This window comes from Trachurus japonicus, chromosome 1 (genome assembly GCF_045865225.1).
Source record: "Trachurus japonicus isolate A0001 chromosome 1, Traja_1.0".
In the NCBI taxonomy this organism is placed as follows: domain Eukaryota; kingdom Metazoa; phylum Chordata; class Actinopteri; order Carangiformes; family Carangidae; genus Trachurus; species Trachurus japonicus.
In genome coordinates, this window is record NC_140907.1 from 26,690,747 (window position 1) to 26,702,751 (window position 12,005).

Consider the following 12,005-nt stretch of genomic DNA (forward strand, 5'->3'; position numbering starts at 1 on the left):
TTCTCTGCAGGATAAGTGCCCTAGTGTAATGGCGAGGCAATTATCCTTAATTAGCATCGGTCTGTATCGCTCAGGTTCAAGGTACAGATGATACATTTTTTCAGTTTGACCTTTTCTGCATTGTCTTCTTTACATCCATCCTGAGTGTCTAGCAGGTTTGAGTTTGAAAGAAAACATCTCTGACATCATTCATCTCAGGATGAGTTTCTGATTTCTATGATGTTCATAGGCTACATGAAGACTTGAGGTCTGTTTACTAAAAGTCCTGATGGATGTGGCTCAGTTACTGTAATTATGGAAACCGATGTTGTGACCAGTTTTGGTCTTGTGTTCACTTCATATCAAAATGGTGCTAACAGGAAGACAGAACACTAAGCCTGCAAGGTACAGATATTTACTTGTCTTTCAGATTGTTTTTCGATCTTCACATTGTTTGTTAATGCATTTACTCATTTGGCACACGCTTTTATCCAAAGTGACTTACAGGTAAAAGTACCAGTAGACTTCAGTGCAGAAGAACCACAGTGCAAATATTAAGTGCTTCATTTATTCAATAAGTGCGAGGAGATTATATCAAGCAAGCGCACCAAAAACTGATAGTAAGTGCTGGTTAAATGAATTGGGGTATTGCAATTCTGCACAAGTGTCTTCATTTTAAGTTTAGTCAAATTATTATTACTTAGGGAGAATTTGTATAATATTGTGTATTGCCAAACAACAAATGGTTTTAAATTTGCTGTGCTTTGTTTTTGATATTGTTCATCATGGATTTTTGGCACAAAATGTTATTGACACTAAGCTTTGAATCAATAAAAGAGTCTAAGATGAGATCCACTTCAGAGATAGGTACAAGATACAATGGTTTTAACATTTTTGCTCTGTTTCCAGTTTCCACAAACACCACCTGACCCTAAATCCCTTATTAACTGCACAGTACAGTATACAGTATATATGTGGACTTTGTCCTTTGTCCTCCTGGATAATATCATGTATTTGTGTCACCAGTAAGCCCAGCTCTGTATTGACCAAGCGTTGGTTTGTTTTTTTAGACTTTGCCCCTTTATTTTTTAATTTTTTGGTCACAGCAATTCTCAGATTTTTCCAATCAACTTCTCTCGTGAGATTATTCAGCAAGGTGTTTGAGTTTAACGTTTTGAAGCCCATTTTGTTCCTTTGACAGGCTTTCATAAACTCATTGTGGGTACATATTCACCACCAACAAAGTATAATGACAATATATTGACTAGGGTTGCACAGATTGTTGGCCAAAATACACAAATATGTCAGATAATTACATTTTTTCCAAGAAAAAAAAAGAAGAGTTATTGTGCATCCTATAAAGATTATTCCTTTCTCATGTCTGTTTCTCCTCTGGGTCATGAAGTTATCTTGAATGTTGTCTCTTGATCACATTTACCACTCTGAGCCTGAAATTGATGAAAGTATTCATCACTGTGAAATTCAGAGTTGCTTGTATGAATAATTCTTTATCACAGTTGAGTATCTCCTGTGTTCGGTGACGGTCCATCTGGGTGATCTTTTTTTTTTTTTTAATATGAATCCTTAGGGAAAATGCTAAAAATAGGTCTTACGAGCATTGCCCAGTGCACAATGCTATGCTATTCCTGTTGTGGTTACAGTGACAGAGAGTTGACCACATTCTCTGTAGTAATCAGTAAAACAGTTAACTCAAATTGAATTTTTTTTTGTGGCTATTTTTTCCCAAGAATTTATTCAATAAGACGTTCCCATAGCCCCTTTTAAATGTATTTTAAATAAATGTTTTTCCACTGGGTAAAACTGAGACACGGAACGTAAATAACTTAGATGGCAGCAGAGAAGATGTGAACATAAGTGCAAGAAACACAACGGGAAACTGGTAGGAATGCAAGTTTAATGGGCTGACAACAACATATACGCCAAACATCTGTCAAACTGATCTATCAAAGTAATATCACACAACAAGGTTATTGCACTTTGTCCAAGCCAACATTCAAGCTACAGCATGATACAAGGAGTATCATACGGATGGCTTTGTTTATAAAGCACATAAAAGTTATTTTCTTCTATGCTCCGGCTACGTATATCATTACTATAGGATAAAGTATATCATAGGGGAATATCTTCACTGAGCTTCATCTCAGACCTCAGGACTTTGCCTTTGTGCTGAGTCAGAGTTCATATATAAACCATGAGCTGGAGCTGCTGAATGAGATTGATGTCGAATGTCGGAGTCTGAACATTAATGATGAATAACAGATAAAATTAGACATCTAACAAAAAAAAAATGGGTTTCTGATAGCACCAAGGAGAAAATCCCATTAATGTAAAAAGAAAGATAAAACATCTGTAGATATAAAAACAAAATCAATAACTGCTCAAACAATGTAAACACACAATAACAGCATTTCATTATGGTGTACACATTATCTCCCAGTGCCTTTTTGTCACACAGCTAAAGCACGGGGTTTCATTTCACCGTCCACCAGCTATACCGGTTACTTGAGTCTTTCCCCCGTGAGGCCTTTAGGCCGCCATCCAGATGGTGAATGAGATGAGCACGGTCGGCAAAACCGTCAGCGGCGTCACACACCCCAGGTACAGCATGATTCCCACACCGCAAAGAGCAGTCAAATACGCACTCATCCTGCTGCAGACGATTTTCCTTACGGTTGTGCAGAACTGGAGGAGAGGATGTGAGAATTAGACAGTGATTTAGGGCAAAGTAAATAATAAAGTAGAGGAGCAGCAGCTGTGTGTTGTCAGAGGAAGCCTTCATTACCTCCAGGATGTCAGTAAATTGGACATAAGGCAACACTAGATGGAGCTGCTCGCCTCATGAATAAGTGACATTACTTTTCACTGCAGTGGACTGAAGCCAACAGCCCACTGCAGTGAAAACATGCCTATACTGCCATGGGTGAATAAGTCCGGAGTTCGAACTCTAGCCAGTAATTTCCTCATAAGAACATTCAGATTAGCATTGCTTTGCACTGAGTGTGACTGGCAAATTGTCCAATAATCTCTTTATCGCTAAACTCCTTATAATAACTGAGGGGTTTCCAAATGCCACACGTGCAATAATAACTTGTGGTTCTGCATGTGACCTTTTTAGTAATGCAGGATGCAGATGTAGAAATAAGGATTGCAGTGGATAGAGACTGGTACTCATTGTTCTGTAATGATCATTGACAGTAAAGCTGTTTGACCGTGACAAACAATAGTTTTGTACAGAATATGTTGAAATATTTACTGTTAACACAAAAACAAATGCAATTCAATAGCATGTCTTTTCAAATCTGTCTTAAATCAACACTCGCACATACTGTATTACATTGGTTATTGATTGCCTTAATTGTTCCTCTTGTCCACAAAGGCTGTGAAAACATTTCATCATCTTCTAATGTGATTTAAGTCTCAGATTGAACAAAATGTATAGCTACATCCAAGCAAAACTGTATTTCAAAGTTTAACTCAGTGAGATAAGATATAAATTATATTATCTGAAGTTTTTTGTGCAGTATTCCTTCCCTTTTTCTGTGTGTTTGTGAGTTTGGGAAGAGTTATGGACACACACAACTGCAGCCACTAAAAACTATCTCTCTGTGATAGGCATGTCAGGATTGTTTTAAGACACACTTGTGAACCTATTATTCAATCTCTCACTGACTGGAGGCCAGTAGTAGACTGTAGTACCTGGTATGTCTGGTAGCTGATAGCCATGCCGTATCTGCAGTACATGACATAGTGTTCACAGTTGTACCACAGTAAACTGTAGGTGACGGAGCCCAGGAGCTTCTCGGCCCTTCGAGCCACCTCATCCCCGTCCAGTGGAGGCTGGCTGCACACCTTGTCCATGTGGTTGACCAGGATATCTGAGCCATAAGCGAAATCCACCAGCGAGTCCACCCTGACACTGGCCACTTTGGTGATCACCCCAAATAGCAAACGGTTATTTGTTACCATCTTGGCAACTGCAGATTTATTCTTTGTTATCACAGGCAGGATGTCCGGGATGAGATGAGCCACACGGTTGTCGCCCAGGTAGATGCCGAAGTGGGTGAACAATGTCCTGGGCACTTCCAAGAGATCGCCACGCTTGTAAATTGACAGGTCATACTTTGAGTCCTCCTCCTCCTCCTTTTTGGAAGCTACAAAGAAAAAGTTGAGTAGCTGGTAGAGAAACATGATGTCGATGTGCAGCACAGTGCCCGACTACCTGAGCATTTTATGTGCGTTGTGATTGGGGAGGGAGGGGCCATGGCTGTTAGTAGGATTAGATATTGGTCAACCTTTCAATTTGATTTTGACAGAAACAAAGCAGCTTTCTCTAATCACTTTGTTCTGTGGCTCGGATTTTGAAACTCAGGCCTTGTTCGTGGTGTATTAAGGTCAAGGGTCCTCATTAAGACGGCTGAACTGGCATTGAAGTTAAATCCTCATTTAAAAGGTTAGATATTGAGTGATTGTGCACAAAAAAACAGCCTTTGTTATTCATTGCTAGATTGGTCTGCGACCGTTTCATCATTATTCAGCACTTTCTTGAACATTAAAGGGACAACGAGGAGTTTTGGAAAGTGAAGTGTTTTCACACTACATTTCCCATGAGCCTCCACGCACACAGTGATATTCTTGGACTGGCGCAAGACGGACGAAAGCGAAAACATTTCCCAAGAATGTTTTCATTCATCAAGAATGAAAGTAGGAGGTTCGAAGACGATTCGGCGCCGTTATTCCCATGACCCGCCGGGCAGCATCAGCGAAACCGAAATGCTGGGCGAGCTGACCACTAATAATAATATCAAAATAACGATAAAGACAAAACTATATATTATCGAAAATGGACCCATTAACAAGTGTGGGTAACGTAGATTCATCCACATTAATATGAGACTTTTTTTATAAGCAAATACAAACTCCTTGTTGTCCCTTTAATCCTTAAATCTTATAGAAATATAATAGTGATGTTCATTGTGACAATATATCATCACAGGTTCCGATTTAGTTGTAGAATTGGGTAGGTTGATGAAGCTCAATGTAATTGGTTAAATTTGTTTTCAGTTATTCACTTATTCTTAATACTAATTATTTGCTTACACCGAACAAGTTCCACAAACAGCGCAACATCCTAATCAGCCATTACAGCTAATTTAAGCCTCTGCTTCCACTGGCATATTGGTAGGACCACATTCACACAAGACACATGGGTAAAAATAAATTGTTTATTAAACCTTTGTCATATTTACATTGCTATAATAAGTACAATACTATAAAATATCCACTATATGTACATTATGATGCTCAAAGATATTGTTATCAGATATTGTTACAGTCCATGATGTGCTGTATTTTGTGAAAACTCATAATGTTATCAATGCATTTACCACACTGTTATGAGAAGACAAGTACAAGTCATATAGTAAATTATTTATGTACAAAACATTCAACATGGTCTACACAATAAAATGAAAGTAATTGTAGTAAAGTAGATTCATGAGGCATCACATGACGAGCATTTGGAAGGGGTTCCCGGTCAGTCGTCTCTGCCAAGTAAAAGTTCAGCTCAGTTCATTTGAAAGGTCTTTGTGCTGAGGCCTCCCTTTTTTCATTTTTACCCAGCCATCCACAGAGTGAAGGGGATAAGAACTGTGGGTAATGTAGTTGAAGGCGCCATCCCGAAACAGACGATGGAGATAATTCCTAGCAGTCCTGAAACAATGACGCTGCGCTGGTCTCTGATGATTGATTTCAGACGCTCGCAGAACTACAAAGGGGAAGAAGAAGAAAAAAAGTGAGTGACTTCACGTCTCTTGGCTGCAGACAGTTTCAGCTCTGCCGTCACCTGGAATGTGTTTGTACAAAAAATCATCACATATGGCCCCAGTCGTTAAACTGCTGTTGTAAATCAGTGTGCAAGGTTAAACCCAGTTCACCCGGTGTTGGGGTAGGTTGTGCACCACACACACAAGTACAATATGAACTCTGGGTCGCCCCTGTATTATCAAGGTTTATAGCAGAAGTAAAAATGAAGACGACACCCGAGAACACATTAAGGCTCTGGGTAAAAGAGCTGTGGCTTGGTCTCACACAGCAGATGTCATTTAAGGAGGTTGATGAAACAGGATGTGTCAGCACCTGGGTGTAAGGGAAACCCTGACTTAAACTTTTGGTCGTGTCTGGTAGGGGGGACATCAGTCTTGTTTTTTTTTAGACCTTATTTTTGCACTATGTTCCTTTGGTGCAGCTCTATTAGGCTACAGTTCAGACTCAATTTGAGTTCCTGTTTGTTTGGCTGTGTTGGTATTTGTGTGCCCTCTACTAAACCAGAACCTGGATTTGTCAGGATTTATGGGCTAAATTGGAGGGGCCCTAACTGAGGGAGTCAGTAGGGGCCCAATAACATATTTCCCACCTGCCTACAAACATGTTGTGGTCGATCTTAGATTTCTGATTATGGATTTGAATAACAATGGGCTCTTTGCACAGCTACTTCCTGAACTTAATGCTGCTCCTTTCTTTCCTGTCTTACATTATTGGACAAACTGATTAATCCAGGTGTGTCTGAGTAGTCACAATGGTCAGACACACCTGGATTAATCAGTTTGTTCAATAATGTAAGACAGGAAATAAAAGAGCAGCATTAAGTTCAGGAAGTAGTGGAGCTGTGCAAAGAGCCCAGTATGTGATGATTCAACTCCAACATGTAGAATATAACTGTATTCATCTAAACCAGTGCTTACTCTGCGCCATTAGTCTACTAATGACCTGAGTGTTGGCCCCAGTGCCCATCCATACCTTCTCTGTTTGGCGGCTCGCTGCGTGTCCGTATCTGCAGTAAGTCACAAAGTGTTCACAGTTATTCCACAGCAGACTGTAGGGGATCGCTCCGATCCTCTTCTCGGCTCTCTTGGCGACATCTTCATTGGAAAACGCCCGCGCCTTCACCATCTTATCCATGCGGTTGACCAGGATGTTGGAGCCGTACGCAAAGTCCTCCAGCGTGTCCACGCGCACCGTGGCGCACTTGTAGATGCAGCCGAGGATCAGTCTCTTGTTCGTGATGACGGAGCCGATGAGCTTCGTGTCGTTGGTGAGCGCGGGGAGGATGTCAGGGATCAGGTGAGCCACTTTGTTGTCACCCAGGTAAATACCGAAGTGGGTGAAAATGGTTCTCGGGACCTCGAGCAGGTCTCCTCTCCGGGGGGTGCACGGTGGGCCGCGGTGGTGCGTGGGGGGCTCGTGCTCCTGCTCCTCACTGTCCAACCAGCTGGACTCAAAGAGTTTGAAGTTGGAGAGGAGGGAGAGCTTCTCCACCAGGAATGTCAGCAGCTGCAGCATCGTGCGAGTCGTGCAGGGAAACGTCTGTGAAGTGCTTCAGTGAAACGAGCTTTTTATCCTTTAGTGGCACGAGGAAGAGGGAAAGCCTCCTGGACACGAGTGACCTTGTGCACGTGTGCATTCTCCTTCCATCACCTCCTCAGCTCTGCTGCATTGTTTTCTTAGTCAACACATGTGCAAACGCTCTCCTCTAATCCTCTCTGCTTTTGCAGTGCAGAGGGAGAGAATTAGCTGAAATAAACAGAACTTGTCTAATTTCTTCCAACGTTCATTCTGTGAAATACAACAAATACACAAAGCTTAGTTTAAATGCGACTGAAAAACATTTTAATTCAGTCATCATTTCCCAGGATTAAAAACATATCCCGTTGGCTTTTGCTTATCTACCTCATGAACTGGCAACCCAAAAGAGGTTCTGAGTAATGAACTCCATAGCCGGAAGATATTAGGCACCAATAACCCATGTAAAGCCATTCATTACTCTCTATAAGCCATTATTACAAGGTGAGTGTTAGCAAGATTATTTGAAAACAGCAAAGAGGAAAGAGGAGGATCTTTAAAATCAAGGAACTTTCTAGCTGTGGAAAGATTTATATCTACAGTACAGTAGGCTATGGATGCACTACATGGGCACAGACCTGACTAAAAACTTGCATTCATTTTCAAAGTTCCACATCTTTTATTTGAGTTTTTTTTTTTGACAGCAGATTGAGTCCTTGAGATTTTAGTCTGATCTGCTGGTGGAAGACATTCGGATCATTTATTCAAAGAGGCTCTCTGTACATTTTCTGTGCCACATAATGTATGTGGTTTCTTGCTGGGAGTGAGTGGTGATGGCTGCTTGACATCTGACCTCTGAGCAGAGCTACATCATGAGTGCAGACTGGAGGCTGCAATTTGAAAGTGATGAGACAAGGGTAGCTGGTTAGCATGCTAAAAGAAAGATTGATTTAAAAAAAAGAGTTAATTGGCTTTGCTTTCCACAGCAGTTGATTGAACTTAAGTTGATGTGTTTTGTTGCTTTCTAATGTGTAACTTCACATCTCAGTAGTGTAACACTGGTTAGTGTTCATTTTCACTATAAAATGAGTTCTTATTGAATGACTCTTCATTTGGGGCACTTTGCCTACTTTGGGCTAACATAGGGCCCATCATCACACATTGCTTCTTCCAGGGCCGGCCCCTGGCATAAACACTCTATGCGGTTGTTTAGGGCCACAGCCGTTAGGTGGGGGGCCACATGATCAGAAAGGTACCGGGGTTCATCAAGTCATTTAAACATCCTGAGGTCTGCACGCACGCTATGAGCTTTATATGTAATTTAAAGTCAATATTCAACTTCTTTTATCTCACATTTGAGACATTTGGTGAAAATAGAATGGCAGAATGACAACATTTGTGCTCAAAAAGCAATCTTACAAAATGTCATTTTAGACTTGTTTTCTACACTTATCTATTACTGTATTCATATCCCATTTCAAGCACCAAAACAGTTCATTCTCATGACTGAAGGTGTGTTTTCACAAGGGATTTGACATTTTTCAAAAAGCAGACCTCACATTTCCAGAATTTGGCCTAAATTATTTCTTTATACAGTGTTCTAGGACAAACTGGCCTCAGTGTGCTTACAGAGGAGGTTCTAAAATTTAGACGTAAAACACTTGAGTATTGTTACATCTGCAAGTATCTTAAAAAGATCAATCACACACAAAACTTGTTTAGGGTCACCAAAATCCTAGGGCCGGCCCTGGCTTCTTCACATCATATCTCTCTTGTCTTAACCATTAGTTGCACACAGGCAAAGTGGATCATTTGATTCAGTTTCAATTCAGTTTAGCAAGAATTCATGATTACATCTCATCTCATGGCACTTTAAATGATAAGGTTATGATCTTACTTTATTAAAGCAGAAGTAAGCGGAATATTTGTGTTAATATACGTATATCTTCCAACGGCAATCACTTATACTGTATAGAGTGTTTGGTCCGACTGTCAGTCACTCTGCTCTGCTGTAAGCCGAGGAGAAAACTTTCCTTGTATCCTACAACCTTTATCCAATGAGGAGAGAGAACGGCATAAAGGGGCGGTCCTCTCTGTGTGTGCAGCCAAGGGATGCGCGTGAATGTGGTGACGTAGGGACGAGGACGGGGACTGCTAACTCCATCTGCTGACAAGAAGTTAGCCAAAACGACCGGATCACTTACTTCTGCTTTAATGAAAAGAATGCATCATATGTTGTGTGCTTATCTCAGTTCTTTCAATAAATCAATAATTCAACAATAAATCTCATCTCAAACTTGGCCTGATGAATGACAGATTAGTTTGGGCCCCTGACAAACTGAAATGTGCTGCAATGAACCAAAATAATGTGATTTAAAGATAAAAGTTTTAAGAAAAGGTCACTATTTTCCAATTTGATAAAATAATGGCTGTTGTTGTTTTGTTGTGATTTTTCCCCCCTTCCCAACTTCTAATTGGCCTATTAAGCTGATTACAAGCTACCTTAGCAAGTCATTGTCTGGAGGTTAGACGTCGCAGACACACAGAGGCCGGTCTGTTCTGTCTCGTCATCAATCCAGGATCAGCCCTGTGGCTGCGCTGGATGCCCTGCACTTTCTCTGAGAAAACTTATGATAAGATTCTTTTGACCAGATTATACTTTAATCCTTTAGGATTCGATTACACGCTCATCCTTTAACCCAGAAAATACCTTGAGAAACATTCACAGCCTTTTTGATCTTGTGTCCTTTGGATCATTTGTCACAGTACCTTTTCTGACCTAGATACTGCAAATTCCTTGAAAATGGGGATAAATGATTGGTGGTATTTAATTTAGGCCAGTCACTGCTTTTTCACACTGTGGGAAAGCCCCTTTAAGCCACAGAGCATACATACCCTACTTTTGAGGAACTGTCAAGTGCAGGCACCAAACATATTTTACACACAAGCCTTGATTAATTAAGGCAAAGCTAAATGAATATTCATTAAGTTCATACACCAAAAACATCACATGTAGTTTATGCTGTTTTAGTTTTTGGACCAGTCAATATTGAGTTACAACAAAGAGCCGAACTTAAACTGTCAGTGGGTGTACAATGCTGAACTGACTTGAAACAGTTTCATTTATTTACAGACACATAACATTATAGCGTATTGTGTATTTCGGTGCAGCAGTTGCAAAGGAGGCGAGGCAGAGAGAGTCGGCCAATAACCAGAGGGTTGGCAGTTCAAATCCCCTTACCCACCTTTCCTCGGGTGAGTGCGTATGAATATGAATGTTTGGCGGTGGTTGGAGGGGCCGTTTGGTGTGTGTTGTGCCATGGAAGGCATTATATTTTATCATGATGTAATTTCTAAAAAAATACGAAACAAGTGCGTACAATATAAATCAGAGAAAGTTATGAGCCAGCACAGGCATGAGGAGCAACGTAAGACCAATATTAATATCCTAGTAGTGTAAATAACATGTAAGATGTGCCCCACATCTTTTATTACGGAGCAGCTGCAGGACAAAATGAACCCACAGCAAACTGAGATGTAGGCAAATTAAACACGGAAGCAATAAATTGACAGAGCCGAGTACTGTGGCATGTTCAGGTCAACTCGGGTGCTTAGTAACGAGGTCAATGAAAACCAAAGACTACTGCGTCATATGACAGATGTTTTCCCGTATGATGATGTACGTATTATTACGCCAAAGTGGACAACAAAGTGTCAACCTGGCTGCATGTTGTAGCTCAGATCACACCATGTTCAGCTGAGTCGACTTACCGTCTGTGACCGCAGCTTGAACCCTGTGGTGGCATTGCAACAAACCTTTGCCCTCTGTCCTGGGGAGATTTACACCATGGTCAAATGGCTCCAGACTTATAGTTGCGGCCTATGAGGCACCCTAACAAGGCTCTTTCAATGTAATTCCTGGACCGACGACCTGTTCACTATGCTGACTTTGTTTTTCAGCCTTGAAACTTAAGTTGATTACTGAAGGACGCATTTCCTAAAGCCGTGAAAAACAATGATTCAGCACAGTATTCCTACAGTTGGATTTACAGGGAAAACCGTGGGGGACGTGCAGCTGTCAACTTTTTTTATATAGAAAACTTATAATCAATGAACTAATCTTGAATTCTGCTTATGTGTTGTTTTTGTATTCTGTCAGCCTGTCCGAATACATCAACAAGTTGAGAACAACAACAACTCAAAGCACGTCTTAACGTCCTGGACACAGTGTTTAAAAATGGGTGTCCGTGTCTTTCATGGCACTTGGAGGAACAGAGAGAGACACTTTCCATCTGGTGTTTCTACACAAAGAGGCCAGTTCAGCAAAAGTTCAGCACTGTTTAGGTTCATGTCCCTGGCAGTTCATTCTCAGGTCAGCAAGGCTTTATATCCATCCTGCGCCCTGGTTTTTCCCACATTATAAAACCCTCACAGAGGTAGTTAAGGTGAGATTTATCATCTAATGTCAACACGGGGGCAACAGGCAAAGCATTATTAAGCTCTATCTTGTTACATGTATCTTCACTGTTTGTTTTGATACAATAAAAAGGGGTGTGTTTGCCATGTGTAACCTGAAGAAAACCCTCAGGATAACCTCAACAGTGATGTTGAACTGTACATTTAACAAAATATTCCAGCGATAGTACAATGTGTGGTTGAAGAAAACC

The 12,005-nt window shown here is 40.8% G+C and overlaps 2 protein-coding genes across 2 annotated transcripts; both read right to left on the reverse strand.

Moving 5' to 3' along the window:
* Nucleotides 1–1,878: 1,878 nt before the first annotated feature.
* On the reverse strand, nucleotides 1,879–4,202 carry LOC146992027 (lecithin retinol acyltransferase). Its single transcript, XM_085792260.1, has 2 exons — nucleotides 3,697–4,202; nucleotides 1,879–2,682 (listed from the first exon to the last, which is right to left on the reverse strand). Exons 1-2 carry the CDS (start codon nucleotides 4,186–4,188, stop codon nucleotides 2,527–2,529), a joined length of 648 nt encoding a protein of 215 aa, XP_085648386.1. The 5' UTR covers nucleotides 4,189–4,202; the 3' UTR covers nucleotides 1,879–2,526.
* A 1,007-nt stretch (nucleotides 4,203–5,209) lies between these two features.
* Nucleotides 5,210–7,461, reverse strand: lrata (lecithin retinol acyltransferase a). Its single transcript, XM_085792272.1, has 2 exons — nucleotides 6,796–7,461; nucleotides 5,210–5,764 (listed from the first exon to the last, which is right to left on the reverse strand). Exons 1-2 carry the CDS (start codon nucleotides 7,336–7,338, stop codon nucleotides 5,612–5,614), a joined length of 696 nt encoding a protein of 231 aa, XP_085648398.1. The 5' UTR covers nucleotides 7,339–7,461; the 3' UTR covers nucleotides 5,210–5,611.
* Nucleotides 7,462–12,005: the final 4,544 nt, after the last annotated feature.